The 24,836-nt window shown below is 48.0% G+C and overlaps 1 protein-coding gene across 3 annotated transcripts in view; it reads left to right on the top strand.

Moving 5' to 3' along the window:
• Nucleotides 1-24,836, top strand: part of TRRAP (transformation/transcription domain associated protein) — a 1,075,110-nt gene that overhangs the window by 498,201 nt on the left and 552,073 nt on the right. For all 3 annotated transcript variants that reach the window (XM_085629333.1, XM_085629332.1, XM_085629331.1), the window contains 2 exons: nucleotides 18,280-18,444; nucleotides 18,960-19,141. In XM_085629333.1, coding sequence (XP_085485459.1) covers nucleotides 18,280-18,444; nucleotides 18,960-19,141 — 347 coding nt within the window. The remainder of the gene's footprint in view (nucleotides 1-18,279; nucleotides 18,445-18,959; nucleotides 19,142-24,836) is intronic.

The following is a 24,836-nucleotide window of genomic DNA, read 5'->3' as shown; positions in this document are numbered from 1 at the left end:
AATAGCCAGGGCAATTCCCCCTCCCCTAGAAGATCGATTAAGGGTACGGACTGTATAGTCAGGGGGGAATGCCAGATTAATAATGGCTGCGTCCTCGTCTTTCAGCCATGTCTCGGTGATAGCCACGATGTCCGGGCTTTCATCCTGCAACAGGTCAAATACTGCCTGATAATGTGACACCAGAGACCTAGCATTAAAACTAAAAATGCGGAGAACATGCTCCGGGCAGGTATAGCAAACGGCTGCCACCGGACGTGTGGGGGCAATAGAAGTAGCTTGCTCCAAAAACCACTGACAGCCAGCACAATGATAGGGATCGTCCAATGGATGTAGGAGGGGTAAGCTACAGCCAGCAGTCCGGCGTCCCAGGTCACGCAGGGTGTCACAAGAGTATGTCAACATGGCTGGAAATAACCAACCGCACCTCGTACCAGCAGGGCCTGGCCAGAGTCCCGCGCGTCCTTAGCGCGGACGGGCGCAGACGGGCAGGACTCTGGCACGACTCCGGCCAAGCGACGGCGTCCCAGCTGCGCGTTCCCGCTGCGCGGAGAGGACGACTTTAAATAGGCGTCCCCTGGACTGAAGCGAGCGTCAGGACGCTCTAAGATGGCGCCCGCAAAAGCGCCAACAGCCCCAATCCAAAATGGCGGCCAAAGTTGAATAGATATGCCCCCTCGGGACCCGGACCCGCCAAAACGGCGGTGCATCAACTCTTTAAATGCAGGTAAGTGGAGACCCTTGCCCCCAGGCCAAGCAGCAAAGCACAAGAAAAATAAACGCTAGTAAAAAGCACATTTAGTTAAAATACAGCGCTGAGGAGCGACGCGCTAAAAAGCTAGGCCAGAAGTAACAGCAGAGCCTGACCGCCGTCAGACCCCACGAGTCCGCCTTAAATAGGCGTCCCCTGGACTGAAGCGAGCGTCAGGACGCTCTAAGATGGCGCCCGCAAAAGCGCCAACAGCCCCAATCCAAAATGGCGGCCAAAGTTGAATAGATATGCCCCCTCGGGACCCGGACCCGCCAAAACGGCGGTGCATCAACTCTTTAAATGCAGGTAAGTGGAGACCCTTGCCCCCAGGCCAAGCAGCAAAGCACAAGAAAAATAAACGCTAGTAAAAAGCACATTTAGTTAAAATACAGCGCTGAGGAGCGACGCGCTAAAAAGCTAGGCCAGAAGTAACAGCAGAGCCTGACATAGGTGTCTAATAGCTTCTGAAGCGCCAGGCCTGTACGTGCTATTAAAACTGCATCATCTTCGTAGAGCAGGATGGGAATGTGGGCTTTGATCATCTTTGGGACGTCACCGGGTGAAAATAACAAAGGGGCTTCAACTCCATTGGTGTACAAAGAGAAGAGAAAACGGAGTGAGAACGGACAACTGGCGGACCCCCCTGTCAATAGGGAACCACCTGGTGCACTCTCCCTGCTTCCCATAGTGGACACAAGCTGTGGCCCTGGAATATAGTTGTCTGATAAAAAAGATGGCCTCGTCGATCCCCATATCCTGGATAGTTCTCCACAGATAATGATGAGCCACGCAGTCATAAGCTGCTGAGAGGTCCATAAAGGCCAAGAAAAGCTTACCTCGATTGGCTTGTGAATATTTGGCATTGAGCAAACTCCGAGTTAAACATCGGTCCGTAGTCCCTTTCCCCTTCTTAAAGCCATACTGGGTAGGGATCAGGACATTGATGCTAGTAGCCCATTCCTCCAATCTATTCAATAGGACTAGACCCACGAGTTTAGCCATACTGTCCAGGAGTGAGATAGGCCTATAATTTTTTGTCTCCTATTTCTCCCCCTTTTTAAATATTGGGATTATGGCAGATCTTGACTATGACTCCCGTGGGCCAATCTTAGCCAGCTCGTTAAATTAGTGTGCCATCTGGGCCCGGGGCCTTATTATTTGTACATTAAGAAAGAGCTTCTCCTACCTCAAGGAGGCTAAAAGTAAGAACAAGGGGTGGATTAAGAGTAATGGTGTTCATGGGCAGTTGCCTCCCCTCGCTCCCAGTTCCAAATATTTTTGAAAAGTAAACCACTCATGAATCTTCATCCACATGACTGTCTAGGTTGGGGTCAAGAGAGGATTTAAAAAATGGGGCAATAATTACCTTCCTAAATTCCCTTGAGTTTTTTGTAGTAGAAGCCTGCTGAAGTTGTTCCCAGGCTTCCTCCTTCAGTGTTAGTAGTCTGGCTTTACTAGCATCTTTATAAAGCTTCTGTAATAGCTTAACCTGTGCCCTGTCTCTGGTCCTAATGGCCTTGTGTAGGTTTGAGAGAGCTCTGGTACAACAGATTGTAACAGAAGGTCATGCCATCACCAATAACTCCATCGGATGTGCACTATATGTGGCGGCACAGCTGCTAGGGGTGTCAACACAAGCATGTTAGACAACACTTTGTTTTCGTTCGGCCATCGGGTTCGAACGTGGTTTGAGGTGCTCCGGTTCGACATCGTTCTTCTGGATCCCCTCGGTGCGCAACCCACTGTACCCTCGTCGGTATTGTTTTGTGCGCGTCCCATTATTCCTACGTGTCGACAAAATAAGAAAAATCCCATCTTCGATTGAGAAAACGTAGTTGTCGGACTTCGGGCCTAGCCGTGTGTAGGAAGCTAGGTTTCTGTTGCAGTAACCCCCTCACTTTTTGCCAGACTACTGATGCACTTTGACTGTATGTGCCCTGAGTCCCTGCCAATCAGCTTCCCAGGTCCTTTGTTCTTTCCCAAAACTGTACCTTGAACCCCCAATTGGCTCCTCTCTGACCACATGTCAGCCCCTGGTAAATGGTACAACCGGTATCCAGGCACTGTGACCAGGAATGGCCTCTAAGGGCTTCAGCACCTATTGTGCCACCCTTGGAGGTCCTGTACCTCTACACTCACACACTGCCTTTGCAGGCTGTGTGTTGTGGTGCACAACAAAGTGAAGAGTCGACATGGCACACATCCCTGTGTGCCATGCCTACAACCCACTGCCCTGACATAGGTCAGCCACCCCTCTAGCTGGGTGCACTATACCAGTGGTGAGGGTACAGGTGCAAGAGCCCTGTACCCCTACAGTGTCTAGAACTATTCTTAGACGTAAGTGCAGTAATGCCATTAAGAGTATATGGTGCTGGGAGTTTGTCATTACGAACGCCACAGCACCATACTGGATTTACTGAAAACTGGGAAGTTTGGTATCATACTTCTCAGTACATTAAACCCACACTGATGCCAGTGTTGGATTTAATGAAAAATGCACTCAGAGGACATCTTAGAGATGCCCCCTGAAAAAACGACCAGCCTCTTGTGGGTTCCCTGACTGGCACACACCAGCCTGCCACCACAAGACATGTTTCTGGACCCCTGGGGTTGGAGCCTTCGCTCCCTGAGCCCAGAAACAAAGCCTTTCCTGGGAAGAGGTGTTCACAGCTGCCCCAGGTCAGGAAGAGCCATCTGTGGCATGGGAGCTTCAAAGGCCTTGCTGCCTTTGTAATGCAGCCCCCAGCCTCTCCTGCTATCAGAAGCAGGCCCCCTTCCTATCTCCCCTCCTTTTCTGCGGGAAGACAGGTGGGGAAAATTAGCCAGCCCAGAAGGTGTGCCCACCTCTGCCAACCCCACTCCTCAGGTGGGGGAGAAGCCCACTCTTCAGTGCCCGCCATCTTGCAGATGGCAGGCACTCCCCAATCAGGATTAGGGATTGTGCCCACTCCCCCACATGGGGTGAGCACAACAAGGGTGTAGTCACCCTAAAGTCAGTAGCCCATTGGCTACTGACCTCGAGACCCCTAAGACGCCCCCTAAATACAGTACTTAGGGGGCAGCCCTAAACCAAAAAGACAGATTCCCGCAACCTCCAAAGAAGAAGGACACCCTGCAGAGGAGACTGCAGAGAAGAACTGACTTGGTCCCAGCCCTACCGACCCGTCTCCACTATCCAGAGATCCTGTCCAAAAGTCACCTTGTCCTACAGCCAGCGACCTCCAGAACCCTGGGAGGACTGCCTTCAACAAAGACCGGATCTCCTGTGAACAGTAGCTCTGTTCAAAAGAATCTCCCAAGACAGACTCTGAGCCTGCTAAGGACAGAGAAACCTGATCCCTGGAACCACCACTGCACCCGTCACCTATGACATGAGTTTGAGTTGCCCACCGGTCTCAGCGAGGTCCCCCAGCGCTCCCGAGTCCACCGTGGGTTGACCCCTCCAGGACCCCCCAATGTCAGCTGCAGCCTAATGCAAAATAACTAAATAATATTTTTGATACAAACAAATTGGTCTGAAGTTCAGTCTTGTAAGTGTGTGACATTTGCTTCCTGAGTGTGTACAACAAATGCTTAACACTACCCTCTGATAAAGCCTTACTACTCGCCCACTGTGAGAAGTTGGCCTGGTATATGATGCTCACTAGTTAAAGTGATCACCTTGTACCATGCCAAGCAACCCTTATGGTGTGGTTGTAAGTCAACCTTTTCGGACTAGCTGCCCTAGTGGTAGCGTAGGCTAAGCAGTCTTTGAGGCTAAACTCGTGAAGCGTGTTAAGCCAGCTGTTTTACCAAATGCAACCCCCTTTTATACCAATGAAAGGACACCATACAGATATATATTCAAAATATATATGTATTTATTTCTCAAAGTAACCCCTAGTCTCTTTATGAGCACAGGAGCACAAATCGTCAAACAAGATTACAGTAGAATACACAGAAGTTGCACTTTATATGGATAGGCCCTGGTGGCCGCTCAAACCATATACTAAAATAGTGGTATAAGTACCACGAACAGAAAAGGGAACAGGCCTAGGGCCTCTAGAATCGCTGGGCCTACAAGGAGCTAACTTCAGTTAGTGACCAGGAGGTCCACGGGTGGCGTGTGCAGAGCAAATAGTCACACGCGTGCTCCCATAGGTTTCAATGGGTGCGTAAAAAGTACAAAGTTACTGCAAAGAGGATCTTCCGGATGGACTAGGAACTCAAGATTTGGAACACAGGCACTAGAGATGTAATACTACACTTGGGCACAGGTGTGCCAGCTTTACCTCACCCACAGGAAGCGGGTGCATAGGCCTCGAAGTGCGTCGGGTTTCTTCTATCTGTTCCGTGGAGCTTGAAGACAAAGATGCTGCAGGCGGTCGGTCCGGGAGAGATGCAGTGGATCCAAGAGTGGATCGGAGATGTTGAAAACCTGTAAGCAGAGGGGACAGTGTTCACAGTCACTAGCCAGTGACCAGCGTGGCACCAGGTGGGTACCAGGCAATGTCGGGTGCAAACATGAAGAAAGGTGTAGCTTGTCTCTGCAGCCACGTGGTCCCTGGAGGTCGACGACGTCCAGGAGTCGGTTCACGAGCTGTCCCACGCAGGCTCTCGCTGTCGGCGGTGTCGGCGACTTGATCGAAGCAAACAAGCCTTGGCAAAAGCAATTGTTGTAGGAGATGAAATAAGCTGATGGTTCTGACCAGCAAGGTCAGAAGAACTGCTCCTTTGGAGGGGAGCAAGGGCCAGTCTGGAGCAACCAGACCAGCGGAATATTTCGTAAAGTTCGTCGCCAAGATGGCTACTAGCCAGCGGGCCAGCAACCGGGTAGGCGCGTCGAGTGGCAAAATGCAGAAGGGCCCCACGCAGATCGTGGAGATGCTGGCGGGCTCACCTTTGGTGCAGATGCTGCTCGAGGGTTGGGCTTCTCAGATCCCAAAGCACAACTTGGAGGGAGCCTCGGTTGTTGCACTTGTCAGCTTGTCGTGGTCGTTTCAAGATGGCTGGCTCCACGTGTCTCGGTGCCTCCACGGGTCTCCTCTTTTCAGGGACTGTGGATCGGGCGGTGAGAGGTCTGGAGGTCCAGGTCTTGTCAGTCTCTGGGCTCGGGCTCCAGCGGGAGGCGGCGGCAAAGCAGACGTTGATTCGCTGGATGGTGCTTGCGTTAGCAAGGTGGTCACTCCCTGACCACAGGGGAGATTTCCTTCAGTCTTCTGTGCAGCAGAATGTCGAAGTTCCCGTCTTCTTCTTAGTTTCAAGTTGATTCCAGGATGTCTGAAGTCTTAGGACACCGCTCCTACCTTTAAGCGGATTCTAGGGGCTGGACTACCTGCTAGGTCCCTCCCTATGGGTGGGACCAGGAAGGGGGGTGGTTACACCCCCAATCCTTTGTCCAGCTCGCCCCAGGACCGGTTTGAACTGGCATATGCACCGAGGCTCCTTGTGAGCCACAGGCATGTCTGGTTTCTTTCAAGCCCTACCTGACCAATACACAAAATCCTGTCTGGGGTGGTGCATGCACCTCCCCTGGCAGGAAACCCTTTGTCCACACCTCCCAAGCTGGAAGGACTCCCAGCAGCAGGAGGGCAGACTTGTGTCTGTGGTGGCAGCATCCATTTTGTGGAGCTGAGGCTATGTCTGATTTTACCCGGGTTTCAGGTACTGTACATGTCGTGTCCCTCTAGAAGGGTGGAATGCTAACCCCGTCGCCAGAATTGGCGAGGGGTTAGTATTCCAATTCGTATGACACCTTACTCGACATGTTTTGATAAAGCCAAACCAAAGTTAGCATTTAACCGCGAGGTTCATAATGCACTTAAGAGTATATGGTATGACGATATCTGGAAACAGTAGAAGGAAGTTGTTCCGACCACTGCAGACAGGCTCAGCTCATGCCAGAGCACCATCTCACATGGAACCAAGCACTCTGCCTTCAGGATTGTTAAGGCCTGCCATAGGAGTGACTTATAGGTTACCAGGTGTCCCATTTAAGGTTAGGTATAGGTATACTACACCTAAGTAAGAGGTGATTACACCAACTTACCCCAGCTGAGTGATCAGCCAGTTGTGTCAAATTGTTATGCCAAGCCTGGGGTGGCATAATACATGCTTCAGCCCCTGGCAGGCCTTGGGTACACCAATGCCCTGGGTACCTAGTGTACACTGGTACAGGGGCTGACAGGGTGATCCACTTCCAATTGGTTATGCACCTAGGGTGCATAGTTTTAATTTAGTAGAGAGAACAGCAGGCTGGGGGTCTGATTGGCAGGCCCACAGCCTCAATATGTCAAAAACCAGTGAAGCAAAAAGCAAAAATTTGGGGTGACCATAGGATAGCAGACCCTACTCTCCTACACAACCCCCCCCCCCCCAAACGCTGGGACATTAAACTAGCCTTGACCAGTCTCGTCTTCATGTCCTAAGTGGAAGTACCTGGAGAGACCATCTGCATTCCCATGGTCAGTACCTGGCCGGTGCTCCACTGTAAAGTCCATCCCCTGTAGGGAAATGGACCACCTAAGCAGTTTGGGGTTTTCACCCTTCATCTGATTTAGCCACAAGAGGGGCTTATGGTCGGTCTGAATCTTGAAGTGAGTGCCAAACAAGTATGGCCTCAGCTTCTTCAGGGCCCACACCACAGCAAAGGCCTCCCTCTCAATAGCTGACCAATTCTTCTCTCTGGGGGTCAACCTTCTGCTAATAAAAGCAATGGGTTGGTCTTGACCATCTACATTAAGTTGTGACAGCACAGCTCCCACACCCAACTCAGAAGCATCGGTTTGGACAATAAACTCTTTGGAGTAGTCAGGACTTTTCAGGATAGGTGCAGAGCACATGGCCTCCTTCAGGTCATCAAATGCCTTTTGACAGCTTACTGTCCACTGAACCTTTTTGGGCATCTTCTTGGATGTCAGATCATTAAGAGGAGTCACAATGGACCCATAGTTCTTAAACTTCCTGTAGTACCCAGTCAAGCCCAAGAAAGCTCGAACTTGAGTCTGGGTGGTTGGAGGAGACCAGTCCTTGATGGATTGTATCTTACTCTCCAGTGGTTGAACTTGGCCTCCACCTACAAGGTGGCCCAAATATACAACCTTACTCTGCCCTATCTGGCACTTAGTAGCCTTGATAGTGAGGCCTGCCCTTTGCAGAGCCTCAAGAGCCTTCTTCAGGTGGATCAGGTGATCCTCCCAGGTGGAGCTAAAGACAGCAATGTCATCAAGATATGCTGCGCAAAAGTCATCCAACGCAGTAAGGACTTGGTTCACCAGCCTTTGGAAGGTGGCAGGTGCATTCTTCAGACCAAAGGGCATCACCACAAACTGGTAGTGCCCACCTGGGGTTGAGAATGCTGTTTTGGCCTTAGACTCCTCAGCTAATCTGATTTGCCAATAGCCAGCTGTTAAGTCAAATGTGCTCAAAAACTTTGCAGAAGCTAGTTTGTCTATGAGCTCATCTGCCCTTGGAATAGGGTGTGCATCTGTCCTGGTGACAGCATTGAGACCCCTGTAGTCCACACAGAACCTCATCTCTCTCTTGCCATCTTTGGTGTGAGGTTTGGGGACCAGAACCACTGGGCTAGCCCAGGGGCTCTCTGAGGGTTCAATGACACCTAATTCCAGCATTTTATGTACCTCAGCCTTTATACAGTCCCTGACGTGGTCAGGTTGTCTGTAAAGCTTGTTCTTTACAGGCAGACTGTCACCAGTGTCCACCACATGGGTACACCAGTCAGTTTGACTAGGTATTAAGGAAAACATATGTGAAAATGATTGTAGAACCTGTCTACATTCAGTCTGCTGATGGGCAGTGAGGTTGCCTCCAAGGGTTACTCCTTCAACTGAGCCATCTTCAGGGTTCTGAGACAACAGGTCTGGGAGAGGGTCACTCTCTTCCTCCTGTCCCTCATCTGTAGCCATGAGCAAGCCCATGTCTGCCCTGTCAACATATGCTTTAAGCCTGTTAACATGGAGTACCCTGTGGGGACTCCTGGGAGTTCCTAGGTCGACCAAGTAGGTGACCTTTCCCTTCTTTTCCAGGATTGTATGGGGTCCAGACCATTTGTCTTGGAGTGCTGCTGGGGCCACTGGCTCCAACACCCATACCTTCTGTCCTGGCTGAAACTCAACCAAGACAGCATTTTGGTCATGCCAAGCTTTCTGTAAGGCCTGGCTTGCCTCAAGGTTTTTGGATGCCTTCTCCATATACTCAGCCATCCTGGAGCGGAGACCAAGTACATAGTCCACTATGTCTTGCTTAGGCTTTTTGAGAGGTAACTCCCATCCTTCCTTCACTAAACACAGTGGGCCTCTTACAGGGTGCCCAAACAACAATTCAAAGGGGCTGTAGCCAACTCCTTTTTGTGGGACCTCTCTGTAAGCAAACAGAAGGCAGGGTAGAAGGATGTCCCATCTTCGCCTGAGCTTTTCAGGTAATCCTTTGATCATACCCTTTAGGGTCTTGTTGAATCTCTCAACAAGCCCATTGCATTGTGGGTGATAAGGGGTGGTGAACTTGTAGTTGACACCACATTCCTTCCACATAGCTGTCAAGTATCCTGACATAAAGTTGGTACCTCTGTCAGATACTACTTCCTTAGGAAACCCCACTCTGGAGAATACTCCCAGCAGGGCCCTGGCCACAACAGGTGCTGTAGTGGTCCTAAGGGGAATTGCCTCTGGATACCTGGTGGCATGATCCACTACCACCAGTATAAATCTGTGCCCAGATGCAGTGGGAGGATCCATGGGACCCACTATGTCTATTCCCACTCTTTCAAAGGGGACCCCCACCACAGGTAGTGGTATTAGGGGGGCCTTTGTTGTGCCACCTGATTTGCCACTGGCTTGGCAGGTCACACAGGAGCGACAAAACTCCTTTGTATCTTCATTCATATTAGGCCAGTGAAAGTGAGGGACAAGCCTGTCCCAAGTCTTATTCTGGCCTAAGTGTCCTGCTAAAGGAATATCATGGGCCAAGGTAAGAAGGAAGCCCCTAAATTGCAGAGGTATAACCAACCTCCTGGTGGCACCAGGCTTGGGGTCTCTAGCCTCTGAATAAAGGAGCCCTTTATCCCAATACACTTTATGGGTACCTTGAGCATTCCCAGCAGCCTCAGCAGCAGCCAGCTGTCTGAGGGGTTCAAGAGAGGGACAGGATAACTGAGCCTGCCTCAAGTCAGCCCTTGAAGGTCCCCCTGTCCCCAGAAACTCAACCTGATCAGGTTCAAGCTCTTCAGGGACAGTTCCTTCAGGGTCCTCTAGATCAGCTTCCTGGGAAGGCTGATCATCACTCTGAGGCAGGGGGGAAGGCACAGCCTTGGCCCTCCTGTTCTTCTTCTTGGTAGGTGCTTGGTCCATTGTTCCAGGATCCAAGACCTGAGGTTCAGTGAGGCACTTTTTGGCCTGTGACCTGGTCACAGCAAGGACATGTGATGATATACCTAACATCTCTGCATGAGTCCTGTACTCCAGTTCTGACCATAGAGAACTCTCTAGGTCATTGCCCAACAAACATTCTACTGGGAGGTCTGCACTAACCACAACCCTTTTGAGGCCAGTTACCCCTCCCCATGAGAAGCTAACAACTGCCACACTATGTGAAGTAGTGGCATTGCTGGCATTGGTCACCAGGTAATTCTCATCTGGTATGTACTGTCCAGGGTCCACAAAGCCTGGTGTCACCATAGTGACACTGGCACATGTGTCCCTGTAGGCTTGAGCCACTTTTTCATTTATTAAAGGAGTCTGTCTGTACTTGCCCAGGTTACTGGGGCTCACAGTCAGGGACAAATCAATGTCCCCATCACAGATCAAGACTGCCTGTGTCAGGGTTCTGTCTAAGTCAGAATCTCCTTCAGTTCCCATAGTGATTCCCACTACACCCTTTGTCTGGGGACCAACACTGCTAACAGTAGTACTGGGAGCAGGTGCCTTAGGGGCAACAGTGTTGGGGGCTCCACCCTTCTTACAATCACTGGTCCAGTGAGTTGTATTCTTGCAATGATTGCACCAGGGTTTCTTTTGACCTTCTTTCTTCTTTCCCTTAGTTTGTTGTTCGGACCCACCCTCCTTAGCAGTAGTTTGGGGCCCTGTTGAAGACTTCTGGTCTTTAGATTTCTGATCTCCACCCTTTTGGTCTGTTTTCTTCTGATCACCCCCTTGGCCCTGGTTCTGGTTCTTTTGCTTAACCCTGGTTCTGACCCATTTGTCTGCCTTCTTTCCCAATTCTTGGGGAGAGGTCAGATCAGAGTCAACCAAGTGTTGATGCAGTTGCTGGTTTTGACAGTTATTTAAAATCTGTTCTCTCATCATCAAATTATACAATCCTGTAAAATCAGATACCTTACTTCCCAGCAACCAACCCTCCAAAGCCTTAGTGGCACATTCAACATATTCAGACCAGTCCTGAGTCTGTATCTTTTGGGTGTCTCTGAACATTAACCTGTACTGTTCAGTGGTTAAGCCTAACCCATCTACCAGAACACTCTTCAGGACTCTGTAATTTCTGACATCCTCTTCTCTAACAGTGAGGAGTCTGTCTCTGCCTCTTCCTTCAAAGGAGAGCCAGAGGATTGCTGCCCACTGGTCTTCAGGAACCTGCTGTACTTTGCAGGCTCTCTCAAGAGCAGTTATCCATTTGTGGATGTCATCCCCACTTTTGTAGGGGGGCACAACCTTAGACAGGTTCCTATTATCAAAGACCCTATCTTTGTCCTTAGGGACAATGCTGCCACCAGTGGGTATAGACCCACTCTCTCTAGGTTGCCTAGCCTTGTTCAGTTTTTCTTCCATCAGGGCTACTTCTAGCTCCTGCTTCCTGATCCTCAGCTGGGCTTCCTGCATTCTGGCCCCATGTTCCCTCCTCTGAGGGGTGGTCATCCTTTTCCTGGAGTGACCTTGAGAGCCTCTAGAGCCATGAGAAGCATTGGAGTCACCTGTGCGATTCCTTTGCCTCCCAAGCCCTGTGTTAAGTCCACTGGGGAGATCCAATGGGGTAAACCCACTGTCAGTCCCCAATAGCCTTAGTTTAGCTGGGCCAAGTATAACACTTGGCACTGGGCTAGTTCTCCCTTCATCATCACTACTTTCTGTATCAGCACCTTTATCACTCTCATCCTCTGTGGTATTATTGCCATCTAAGGGGTGACTATTGGAACTGGGTACCTCTGTAGCATCTTCAGAAGGGGGGCCTCCTGTTCCTGTCCCTAAGGGGGCTAACTGGGAAGCTTTCTTGAGCTCTCTCTGATTCTCATCATTTTCCAAGAGTTCTCTGAGCTCAGCAGAGGTAGGGTTCTTGGGCTGTTTAAGGCCTCTAAGAGTTGCCAAATGCCTGAGCTCATTCTGATTAAGGGTAGCAAAGATGGATGGTGCCCTCTGGGGGTCACTCTCAACAGAGATGGGTACAGTGGACCCCTCTGCCCCAGCCATTGCTCTTAAGTGTGGGTGGATGTGTTGCAATCTACCTACACTTGGGTTTACCTACTAAACCTATCTAGTAGTTGTAGTCAGGGTGTGCTACTCCCTTTGCTCTACAACAACTAAGTTCAGTAGAACTTATGTATATCTAATCTTGTTTTATATGTACCTACAGGTACCTATGTGATCTTTCAATTGGTAACCAAGAGATTACAATGGTAAAACACAGCAAGCTCAAATCCAACCGCTGCTCACCAATGTGAGAAGTTGGCCTGGTATATGATGCTCACTAGTTAAAGTGATCACCTTGTACCATGCCAAGCAACCCTTATGGTGTGGTTGTAAGTCAACCTTTTCGGACTAGCTGCCCTAGTGGTAGCGTAGGCTAAGCAGTCTTTGAGGCTAAACTCGTGAAGCGTGTTAAGCCAGCTGTTTTACCAAATGCAACCCCCTTTTATACCAATGAAAGGACACCATACAGATATATATTCAAAATATATATGTATTTATTTCTCAAAGTAACCCCTAGTCTCTTTATGAGCACAGGAGCACAAATCGTCAAACAAGATTACAGTAGAATACACAGAAGTTGCACTTTATATGGATAGGCCCTGGTGGCCGCTCAAACCATATACTAAAATAGTGGTATAAGTACCACGAACAGAAAAGGGAAAAGGCCTAGGGCCTCTAGAATCGCTGGGCCTACAAGGAGCTAACTTCAGTTAGTGACCAGGAGGTCCACGGGTGGCGTGTGCAGAGCAAATAGTCACACGCGTGCTCCCATAGGTTTCAATGGGTGCGTAAAAAGTACAAAGTTACTGCAAAGAGGATCTTCCGGATGGACTAGGAACTCAAGATTTGGAACACAGGCACTAGAGATGTAATACTACACTTGGGCACAGGTGTGCCAGCTTTACCTCACCCACAGGAAGCGGGTGCATAGGCCTCGAAGTGCGTCGGGTTTCTTCTATCTGTTCCGTGGAGCTTGAAGACAAAGATGCTGCAGGCGGTCGGTCCGGGAGAGATGCAGTGGATCCAAGAGTGGATCGGAGATGTTGAAGACCTGTAAGCAGAGGGGACAGTGTTCACAGTCACTAGCCAGTGACCAGCGTGGCACCAGGTGGGTACCAGGCAATGTCGGGTGCAAACAGGAAGAAAGGTGTAGCTTGTCTCTGCAGCCACGTGGTCCCTGGAGGTCGACGACGTCCAGGAGTCGGTTCACGAGCTGTCCCACGCAGGCTCTCGCTGTCGGCGGTGTCGGCGACTTGATCGAAGCAAACAAGCCTTGGCAAAAGCAATTGTTGTAGGAGATGAAATAAGCTGATGGTTCTGACCAGCAAGGTCAGAAGAACTGCTCCTTTGGAGGGGAGCAAGGGCCAGTCTGGAGCAACCAGACCAGCGGAATATTTCGTAAAGTTCGTCGCCAAGATGGCTACTAGCCAGCGGGCCAGCAACCGGGTAGGCGCGTCGAGTGGCAACATGCAGAAGGGCCCCACGCAGATCGTGGAGATGCTGGCGGGCTCACCTTTGGTGCAGATGCTGCTCGAGGGTTGGGCTTCTCAGATCCCAAAGCACAACTTGGAGGGAGCCTCGGTTGTTGCACTTGTCAGCTTGTCGTGGTCGTTTCAAGATGGCTGGCTCCACGTGTCTCGGTGCCTCCACGGGTCTCCTCTTTTCAGGGACTGTGGATCGGGCGGTGAGAGGTCTGGAGGTCCAGGTCTTGTCAGTCTCTGGGCTCCGGCTCCGGCGGGAGGCGGCGGCAAAGCAGACGTTGATTCGCTGGATGGTGCTTGCGTTAGCAAGGTGGTCACTCCCTGACCACAGGGGAGATTTCCTTCAGTCTTCTGTGCAGCAGAATGTCGAAGTTCCCGTCTTCTTCTTAGTTTCAAGTTGATTCCAGGATGTCTGAAGTCTTAGGACACCGCTCCTACCTTTAAGCGGATTCTAGGGGCCGGACTACCTGCTAGGTCCCTCCCTATGGGTGGGACCAGGAAGGGGGGTGGTTACACCCCCAATCCTTTGTCCAGCTCGCCCCAGGCCCGGGACTGGTGTGCCCCAGGACCGGTTTGAACTGGCATATGCACCGAGGCTCCTTGTGAGCCACAGGCATGTCTGGTTTCTTTCAAGCCCTACCTGACCAATACACAAAATCCTGTCTGGGGTGGTGCATGCACCTCCCCTGGCAGGAAACCCTTTGTCCACACCTCCCAAGCTGGAAGGACTCCCAGCAGCAGGAGGGCAGACTTGTGTCTGTGGTGGCAGCATCCATTTTGGAGCTGAGGCTATGTCTGATTTTACCCGGGTTTCAGGTACTGTACATGTCGTGTCCCTCTAGAAGGGTGGAATGCTAACCCCGTCACCAGAATTGGCGAGGGGTTAGTATTCCAATTCGTATGACACCTTACTCGACATGTTTTGATAAAGCCAAACCAAAGTTAGCATTTAACCGCGAGGTTCATAATGCACTTAAGAGTATATGGTATGACGATATCTGGAAACAGTAGAAGGAAGTTGTTCCGACCACTGCAGACAGGCTTAGCTCATGCCAGAGCACCATCTCACATGGAACCAAGCACTCTGCCTTCAGGATTGTTGAGGCCTGCCATAGGAGTGACTTATAGGTTACCAGGTGTCCCATTTAAGGTTAGGTATAGGTATACTACACCTAAGTAAGAGGTGATTACACCAACTTACCCCAGCTGAGTGATCAGCCAGTTGTGTCAAATTGTTAGGCCAAGCCTGGGGTGGCATAATACATGCTTCAGCCCCTGGCAGGCCTTGGGTACACCAATGCCCTGGGTACCTAGTGTACACTGGTACAGGGGCTGACAGGGTGATCCACTTCCAATTGGTTATGCACCTAGGGTGCATAGTTTTAATTTAGTAGAGAGAACAGCAGGCTGGGGGTCTGATTGGCAGGCCCACAGCCTCAATATGTCAAAAACCAGTGAAGCAAAAAGCAAAAATTTGGGGTGACCATAGGATAGCAGACCCTACTCTCCTACACCCACACTACCACAAATAGAGAGTAAGGTACTATCTACTTTTACCTCTGCCTACCTTTGGGGTTCCACTGGATTCTGTGCACACTATACCTCATTTTGGTATAGTATATACAGAACCAGCTTACTACAAAGTGTTAACGATGTGTACATCTACTGCTTATAACTTAAATCCGTGACTCCAAATGATCCATCTGTTTTGTTTCCATGAAAATTGACTGACTGATGGTATTACATTGTGATCATCTTTGCAACTGTCACGTACTGTTTACTCTGATGGTATGTAATAAGCATGTTTAATAAAAATAGATATAAAAATAAAATACAAGCCTACACCATCTGGCCCAATTTTTATTAAAGGACAGTTGCCTTTAGATTCCCTAGTGGTATCTAATGCTCAAAAGAGAGCAAATTCACAAACTACAGCAGATGCACCTCCTCCAGACAAAGAGTGCAAGTTAATTGATGCATCAGGCAAAAGAATAGCTGCACAATCCGCCTAATATTGGCGCATTGCCAAAACACAAGGACTATTGGCGAGATAAGATATAGCCCACTGGGACTAAATGGAGGAGCTACTCCAACACCTCCCAGAGGAGTATAATAAGAGAGGAAAGAGATGAGAGCAAGAGGGGAAATTATTATTAATTCATCCATTAGATGTGCACTAGATGCTACTGATACTGCAGCAAGGGGAACTAACACCAGCATTCTCCTTAGCAGACCTGCATGGCTCAGAATCTCTGGGTTTAAACCAGAGGTTCAACACTCTATTTTAAATGTTCCATGTGACAAAGAACACCTTTTTGGGCCTCAAGTGGATGTGTCACTTGAGAAAATTTAACAGATACAGAAGAGGCAAAATCAAAGAGCGCGCTTCAGTCACCATCCAATAGAGCTTCTTTTCGGTGCTCATTCTATAGAGGAGGATCCCAAAGGAATCCCTCAGATTCAGTGTATCCTCATACAAATCAAACACGCAACCCTCTTTATCTAGGGAGTTCTATAAGGATGGTCACAGAGGGAACAATTCCAAACGCAGAGGAAAAGGCACACCAACACGTACCTCTCCCATCTCCCAATAAACAGTGACTTACCTATAATTCTCCCCGACCACCTTACACCTGTCCGGGGACGACTACAACACTTTATTCCCATTTGGCAAATAATAACAACAGACAAATGGGTATTAGACATTATCCAACATGGTTATTGCCTAGAACTGACCAGCAATATTCTACCTTGCCATCACAAGCTTTCAACACAACACCACAAGCTCCTCAAACAAGAAGTACAAGCTTTTCTAATAAAAGGAGCTATAGAACCAGTTCCATTACAACACCACGGAATAGGAGTCTACTCACTTTACTTCCCAATCACCAAAAAGGATGAGTCTCTACGACCAGTGTTAGATCTCGGGCCCTTAAACCTATACGTACCAGAACACTTTAACATGGGTACCCTTCAACAAGTGCTTCCACTTCTACGAGTGCTTCCACTTCTACAACAAGGCAACTTTATGTCGACACTAGACTTAAAGGACGCGTACTTTCATTTTCCTATCCACCCAGCACATCGCATATATCTCAGATTTGTGATAGCTGGATACCACTATCAATTCAAAATACTTCCATTCGGAGTGACTTCTGCACCCAGAGTGTTCGCAAAATGTCTAGCAGTAGTAGCAACTCATCTAAGATGACAACAAATTCATGTCTTCCCTTAGCTTGACGATTTTCTCATCAAAGCCAACACACAGACACAGTGTTTACAACACATTCAAGCCACCATAAACCTTCTCCATCAATTGGGATTTACAGTCAATGCACAAAAGTCCCATCTTCAACTCTCACATCTGCAAATATATCTGAGAGCAACGCTAAACACTCGTACAGCTCTAGCTTCTCCCACTGCAGCCAGGATTCAAAACTTTCAAACTTTGTTACTGCAGTTTCAAACCAACCAGTACCGAACAGTGAAGACTTTCATGCAGCTGTTAGGAAGATGGCATCATGCATTACAGTAGTGCGTCACTCGTGATTACACATGCATCCTCTACAGGAATGTTTAGCACGTCAGTGGAATCAATCACAGGGCCAATTAGCAGATCTTGTGTTGGTAAACAGCCGCACTCATCACTTTCTTCAGTGGTGGAACACACAAAAGGGCATCCTCTCATCGACCCCCCCCCCATTGTACAAGTCGTACTAACAGCAGATGCATCTCTCACAGGTTGGGGTGCCCATCTCCAGCATCTAACAATTCAAGGTTTATGGGACACCAAACCCAGAAGTCTTCACATCAATTACGTGGAGCTTCAAGGAGTTCAACTAGCACTAAAAGCTTTTCAGCCCCGTCTAGTAGGGAAACTTATCTTAGTCCGGATGGACAATATGACCGCAATGTTCTATTTACAAAAATAGGGGGGCACGCACTCTACAGTTGTCACGCCTGTCAACTCCTACGGAAGTAGTTAATACTACATGCCAAACACTCTCCACACTGGTTAATACAGCCACAGCAGGTTTTATAGGTGGCATACCTCATGGCACACCTCACCCAAAAATATATGAAGCATCAACATGGCTCTCTGTATACACAAATTACATACATTTTCCGGTTGGTCTCTGGTACAAGATAGGATACACAGGTGATACGTGATACAGACTTGTGACATGATATACTAAGTTGGTTAGGACTTCATGTTCTAGTTGCTACCTTATGCAAAACATGAAATGTGCATCAGAGTCCTTCTGCAAATGAAATATTTCTTACCACACTCACTTAAGAGTTTAAATGTCATTGATAAACACCCCCATACTTTCTGCGATGTAAAATATGTTATAAAGATTGACCTAAGCTACTCTAGTTCAATAAAATATCTAAAGAAGGTGCTTACTCCAGGTTCATATAGACGTTCTGCTCAGTGTACTTGATTTCTGATGAAACCTGTGCTGACACCTACCAAAATGGTTTTATCAAGACTTTCAGGTTATTTGTTATTTGGTGATATGAACTGAAAGTATGCGCTGTTAATGGTTATTTTAGTTTGAGGTTTTCTCTATGTTCAATTTAAGATTTTTAGAGAGACATGTTTTTAAATTTCCTATTGTATTCTTTTCTGTAGAGCTTCTTAAAGCACAAGGATGCAAAACCTCTGCGTGATGTCCTTGCAGCAAATCCAAACCGCTTTATAACTCTGCTGCTACCTGGTGGCACCCAAAGCACTGTTCGTCCTGGTTCACCCAGCACAAGCAACATGCGATTGGATCTCCAGTTCCAGGCAATTAAGGTATTTTTTTGTAATTTACACCGGTAACTTTATTAAATTCTGTCATTCATGCACTGGTTATGTCGCTCGTCACATTTTGCATTGTGTCTCAGTTGATTTTTCAAGCATGCTTTGGAATATTTTCTTGGTTCTTTATGCATGTTTTTTTTAATTGGTGACATGTTGTGCAGGTTGTGGTTTTGCAAAAATAACTACGTTTGAAAAATCTTGTCTTCCTCAGTTTACCCCATCTTAGGGGTGGTACTAGCCTGGGTGTTGCACGCCTACCTGACTAGCTGATTTTCCCACTTGTCCAGGTGCCAAGAGGACTCTGGACAAAGGGGGTTGGTTTCCTCTCCTTTTTTTAGTTGTTCATCCTTGTGTGCCTTGTTATTCTTTCAAGCTTGCCTTAAGGTTTTAATCCGTTATATGGTTACTTTGGAATGTTGCAATGAAATTCTTACATTTGTAGTGTGCTTTGTTTGGTTTAGTACTTGTTGCATTTAGGACTCTTAATTTTTCATCCTTTTAAACAGATCATAAGTATAATAGTTAAAAACGATGACAATTGGCTAGCAAATCAGCATTCTTTAGTGAGTCATCTCCGGCGTGTGTGGGTGAGTGAAGCTTTCCAAGAGAGACATCGGAAGGAAAATATGGCAGCGACTAACTGGAAGGAACCCAAACTACTAGCATATTGCTTATTAAACTATTGCAAGTGAGTATATCTTTACTTCTTATGTGATTGATTCATGTATTCCGTAAGATCATCCGGTTTTATTGGACACTTAAATAATAATAGAAGTCTAATAACTTTGAATATTTTTTTCACTTCCTTGAACTTCCTGGGCGCTTTAGATTTTTCTACTTTATTTCTGCCTACAGAAATAAGAACTCATGAATCCTATGTAGAATTGATGTTTAGATTTGGATGTCGTGCTTCAAACAAATCTGTGCTGAAGCTCAATCTAGTGTACTTCATTCAGAAATGTTGTTTAGACAAGGCCTTTAGTCTCTATCTTATGTAGCAATTTCAGGGTAGTATGTTCTACAGTCCTAACCTTTTCTGTGTTACTACTGCACAAATGTCAACTATAAGCACTGCCTACTTTTTAGGTGGAGCCCACCAGACAACACAGCCATGTAAATCATGCAACACAGCTGTATTGCGGGGCTGACCTAAAAAGTAGGCAGTGCTTATGGTTGATGTTAGAACTGGGGGTCTCTAGTTGGCTGAGGTAGGTACCTTAGTCCAAATAGGGACCCTTGCTTCTAGTCAGGGAAAGGAGGGACACACTCTTAGATAACCCCTGCTCACCCTCCGTAAGCTTGGCACGAGCAGCCAGGCTTATCTCCAAGGCAATGTGTAAAGTATTTGCAACCACACTCCAGTAACACAGTGATAACACCACAAATGGACACCACACTGATTTAGGAAAATAGTGGTATCTTTATCAAGAAAAAATACGATGAGACCAAACGATAAAAAGTTCCAGCATATCCATATTTGTAATGTTTCACTGGGACGGTTATTTGGCCATCAATCACTTGTAGGTTCTTGCGGTATTAATGAGCAGTTCATGATGATCTAATGCAGTCCTAATGCAATGCTATGCAGTTTGTAATGCAGTTCGTAATGTAGAAATGAGACAGTCCTTAATGCAAGTACTAATGCGGATCGTAAAAGCAAGTGATAATGGTGTTGGACACCGATCGCGGTGCCAGCGAAGGTCTCTATGCCACTCTTGGCTCAATCGCGGTCAGCAACTGCCAAAATATGACCCCAATACTGTTACGAAGGAAACAAAGTGCAGCTCCACCATCCGACCCCAGTACTGCCACTCCTCGGCGAGTACGGGCCGCGATACTAACTTGAGCGGAGGCTCGCGCTGCAAAGATGAGAAAGGCAGAGAGTGGTCTCCTTTAGCACGCACTCTGCCCCAGGCGGCGACACAAGCATGCTCGCTAAGCGTTACCTGGGGGAGTGCAGTCTCTCACTTCCTCTCCGCGCGGCTTGGGCGTCACGCTGTGCGGCTTCGGGTTGGCGGGGGCTGCTCCTCGCAGTAAGAGTAGAGCTACCAGGCAATGGCCTCGCAGCTGATTGGCTCCTGGCGCGACTCCGTTGATCTTGGGCAAAGGACCTCGGACCCACGATGGTGAAGGTTCACAGGACTCTCCTTGCCAAAGGCAGTCTCCCTTGAGACGACGGTCCGGGGCGATGGCGATCATAGCACTTCTGGTCACGCTGTCGATCGAAGCAGAGCGCAAGACTGCTCCGGGGCACACGGTCACGGGGCAATCCTCACCAAGGTCTCGGGCTGCAAAAAGCACACGCATACAGCGTCGCTGAGACACACTTGAAAACTTTGATGTTCCTTAGTTTCCACAACAGGGAGTCCGCTCCTCTCGGGCCCTTGGAGACAAGTTACTTCAGGACACAGCACACAACAAAGTCCTTTCAAGCAGGGGGACACAGCACACAGCAAAGTCCATTGTCCTCTCCTTAGTCAAATCAGCAAAGTGCAGGCCAGCCCCAGAACACACAGCAAGGGCAGTCCTTTTCTTCAGTCTCTTCAGCTGTTCTTCTTTGGCAGAGGTTCCTCTTGATCACGAAGTAGTCTCAATCATTTTTCAGGCTTTAGTTCAGGCTTTAGTTCAGGCTTGAGTTCAGGGGTTTCAACTCTCACATTTATACCCCTAAATGCCTTTGAAGTCTTTGTGTTAAGGAGGCTCTGAGCCCGGTCCAAATCAGACCTGGGTATCTTCCTGCCAGTGTACACCTTCTTTCTTTAATAGTGAGGGTCTGGGCCTCAGACACTCCGCGGGAGGTGGAGCCATTCTTTTGTGACAGCAGCACAGCCCTCTTCGCATCAAAGGGGCTACTCCTCCCACCACACCAAATGCAGGCCATCATGTTGCTGTCTCACCTACTCCTCTCTGGGGTCAGGACACTCCCCAGACCCTGACACTTCCAATCCCAGACAGGCAATACATAACCAGGCAGAGGCATGCAGGATGGTTAGGACAAGAAACCAGCCATTGCTAAAAGCGTAGTTTCTAAACACACAATTTAAAAACCATCCTCACTAAAAGATGTGTTATTAAATTCTGATTTCAGGCACACTAAACTCCTTCTCTCCATCTTATGCCTATGGGAAAATATGCTGGAAACATGTGACACAGCATTCCCCATTCTGTCCTATGGGCAAGATGGCCTTGCAACAGTGAGAAACGAATTTGCCAGTATTTCACTGTCAGGACATGGTACACACCTCAGTACATGTCCTACCTTTCACATACACTGCACCCTGCCCAGGGGGGGGTACCTTGGGCCTACTATAGGGGTGTCTGATGTGCATAAAAAGGGATCGGTAAGGCCTGGCAAGTTGGTGCACTTGTCAGGACAACAAGGCAGTTAAACTGCGCGCAGGCAGTGCAGTGGAAGGCCTGAGATCTCTTTTTAGGGCTACTTGTGTGGGTGGCGCAATTAGTGCGGCAGGCCCACTAGTAGCATTTGCATTAACAGCCCTGGCACACATAGTGCACTTTACTAGGGACTTTACTAGTAAGACAAACATAACAGTTATGGACAACCAATTACCATAACACTTTATACAGGGAGCACTTGCACTTTGACACTGATCAGCAGTGGCAAAGGGCTCAAAGTATCCAAGTCGGCAACACCATGTCAGAAAAAGTTCTAGGAGGAAGGCAAAATGTTTAAGGAACTTTAGCCAAACGGGCCAAGTCCAACAGTTGACATTTGTGGATTTACCAAAAAAGAAAGCGACTAGCATTCATTGTTTACCATTGGTTGGTTTTACTGTCACTATCCTTTACCTGCTTCTTACTCAATTGTTTGTCTGTCCATCTTGTGGCTGTCTTGTCTCTGGAGCATACCCAATTTACTTATGTCCTTTCACTTCTCACTTTTATGGAACTACTTTTTTCTTTTGCCTTAAGCATCACTAGGCAAGAGTTCATGTGTTTTCTAGCTGTCTCCCTAGTATGCTTCTATTCCTCCTCTGCATGCTGTGTTGCTCTCTCTCACCCATGCGCTTCTCTCCCATCCTTCTCCTTGATGTGCTCACCCTTGTGTGGTTTCCATGTGTTACTTCCTCACCTGTGTTTCTCCACCTGACCTGCACGTTACACTCTCACCCGTTTGTTTTGTTCCCTACCGGCTCCACGTTGCTCTGCTGTCACACTAGGTTGCTTTTCTGTGTCCCACCCATGTCCTCTGTGTTGCTCCCCGCTCTCTTTCCCCCATTTTTCTTCCACCTCCTCCCCAGCACCGTGTGTTGCTTCTCACACTCACCCCCACACCCCACCAACTTGGATTAAAGAAAAACAAAAACTCCTGTGTCATTTTTGCAGGGACCTGCATTTGTGTGGTGTGAACACCTGCAAAGCGACGTAGGCGCAATTGTCAGGCTATTTCTTTTTTTTTTTAAATTCATCTTTATCCATACTGACTTTCATCAAGGATGCTGTACAACATTGCTAAAATAAATTGCCACAGCAGATAGGTCCTGAAGTGGATTAATGAGGCCTGATGTCTGAGGTGGCTTCTGAGCTGCGCTTTGGGCGCAGGCACTCATTATTTTATAAATGCGCTGACCACTACTAATGTCCAGACCAGCCCAAAGAAAGAATGGAAGCTGAACCCGCCTTTCACTCAAACTATGCAAACAAACAAATTATAAGTTGCAATGCCTCTGAAAAAAAACACTCCAAAATATTCAACAAAACACAATTTAAAACATGCTGAGCCACATCAATGCTTTAATACAGGACTGTAGATAAAGTGCTTGTGCGAAGCAAAATACGAGTTAGAGAGACAAGGAGACCCTAGGAGTAAGACGGGACCGAGGGTAGGTACATTTTTGTAAGGAACAATGGTCCCATTCAAACAGAATAAATTGACATACCGCAATTAGTACAATGAAAAATTGGGTTTTATGTTTAAGAAAAATGCAAAGAATAATAGTAAATTACAATAAAATAGTAAGGAAAAAATTGAACAGTGAGTGAGTTGGTGGCAAGGTAAAGGGAAATCAGCCGATTTCTGGTATCCAGGCAAGTGATTAAAGGGTGACTTTTTGGTGCACGAAGGTAAGTATTAACAAAAAGTCAGTAAAGCATTTCATACTCCAACATTACAAATAATAATACAACGGAGTTTAGAAATGGTTGTCGACGACGTTTCGATCCCTGTGAATATGAACATTGCGGCTGTCCTCAACAAGGAGGAACTAAAATGGATAATTCGCTCTAATAGTCATCACACAGGACTGAACCGACTTGAAGATTGGTCCAACTTACTTTAAATCCCTGTTATTTCTCTATTCTGCTGTATATTGAACCATTTGGAAATAATGAAATGTCCAACTTACCCACCTGTATATACTGAGCACCTTTTTTACTTTTCCATGCCTTTTATACCCAACTCCCTTTCCTTTCCAATTTCCTTATTCTATGCTTATTTCCCTTTCTGATCCCCCCCGCTTCCCCCTATCCCCTGGCCCACGTTCGCACCAAATTCTTTTAATTTCTCCCCTTGCATCACTTCACCTTGTTTCATCACTCCCCTTAACACATCTCACTTGGATAATACCTATCCTCCCATCATGGCCGCCGTTTTTTCCTCCTCCTTCTGTCCCTCCTCTCTCTCTACCACTGGGCGGTACTATTACTACCACTGGCTGAATTAGGCCCTCCCAGCGCTCGCACTCCACGAGCCCTCACTTCCGTTGCATTCGACCACACTGCTGGATCGCTCATCCCGGAATCGTCCGTCCACAATTGGTGAGTCCTCGTCGCCCTCCACAGATCGTGTCCCACTGGCACCCTACCTCCCCTTCTCTGCTCATTACCCTTATTCCCTCTCGCAGGTTATCCGCGTAACACACGCCGCAACCCCGGAACACCCGACACAATCGGGACTTCCCTTAACATTGTCCGGTACTCTGAACCCGCCTTCGCTGGACCCTGACGAGCGCTACCCACGCTGCACTCCGGGTTCCCTGCCTCCTACCGGGTAAGCCATCGTAGTACCCCCCGCCTCATTCAATTAGCTCCACACTTCTGCTCTATTATTCATTCCTCCTCCGCTTCCCCGCAGATCCGTCATGACTTATTCCCTGGACTAATTACCCTCAACCAGGTCAGGCCTTGACGCCGCTTACTCTATTTTGACTGGGCATAATTCGCCCCATATCTCTCCACCCTGCGTGGCAATTATTGGATCCCCTCTTTTCTGATTACGTAAGTTTTCACTTTCTGCTCTCTGTGTCACTTCCCCTTCCCATTCACGGGTCTCTTGACCACTATAGGGTTACACCCCTCTTCCTTCCTTCCTCATTTTACTTCTTATCCTAGGATTCACTACTCGTAATTTTCTCACTCGCCTC

This window comes from Triturus cristatus, chromosome 10 (genome assembly GCF_964204655.1).
Source record: "Triturus cristatus chromosome 10, aTriCri1.1, whole genome shotgun sequence".
Classification (NCBI taxonomy): Eukaryota; Metazoa; Chordata; class Amphibia; order Caudata; family Salamandridae; genus Triturus; species Triturus cristatus.
This window is presented reverse-complemented; position numbering and strand designations above follow the sequence as displayed.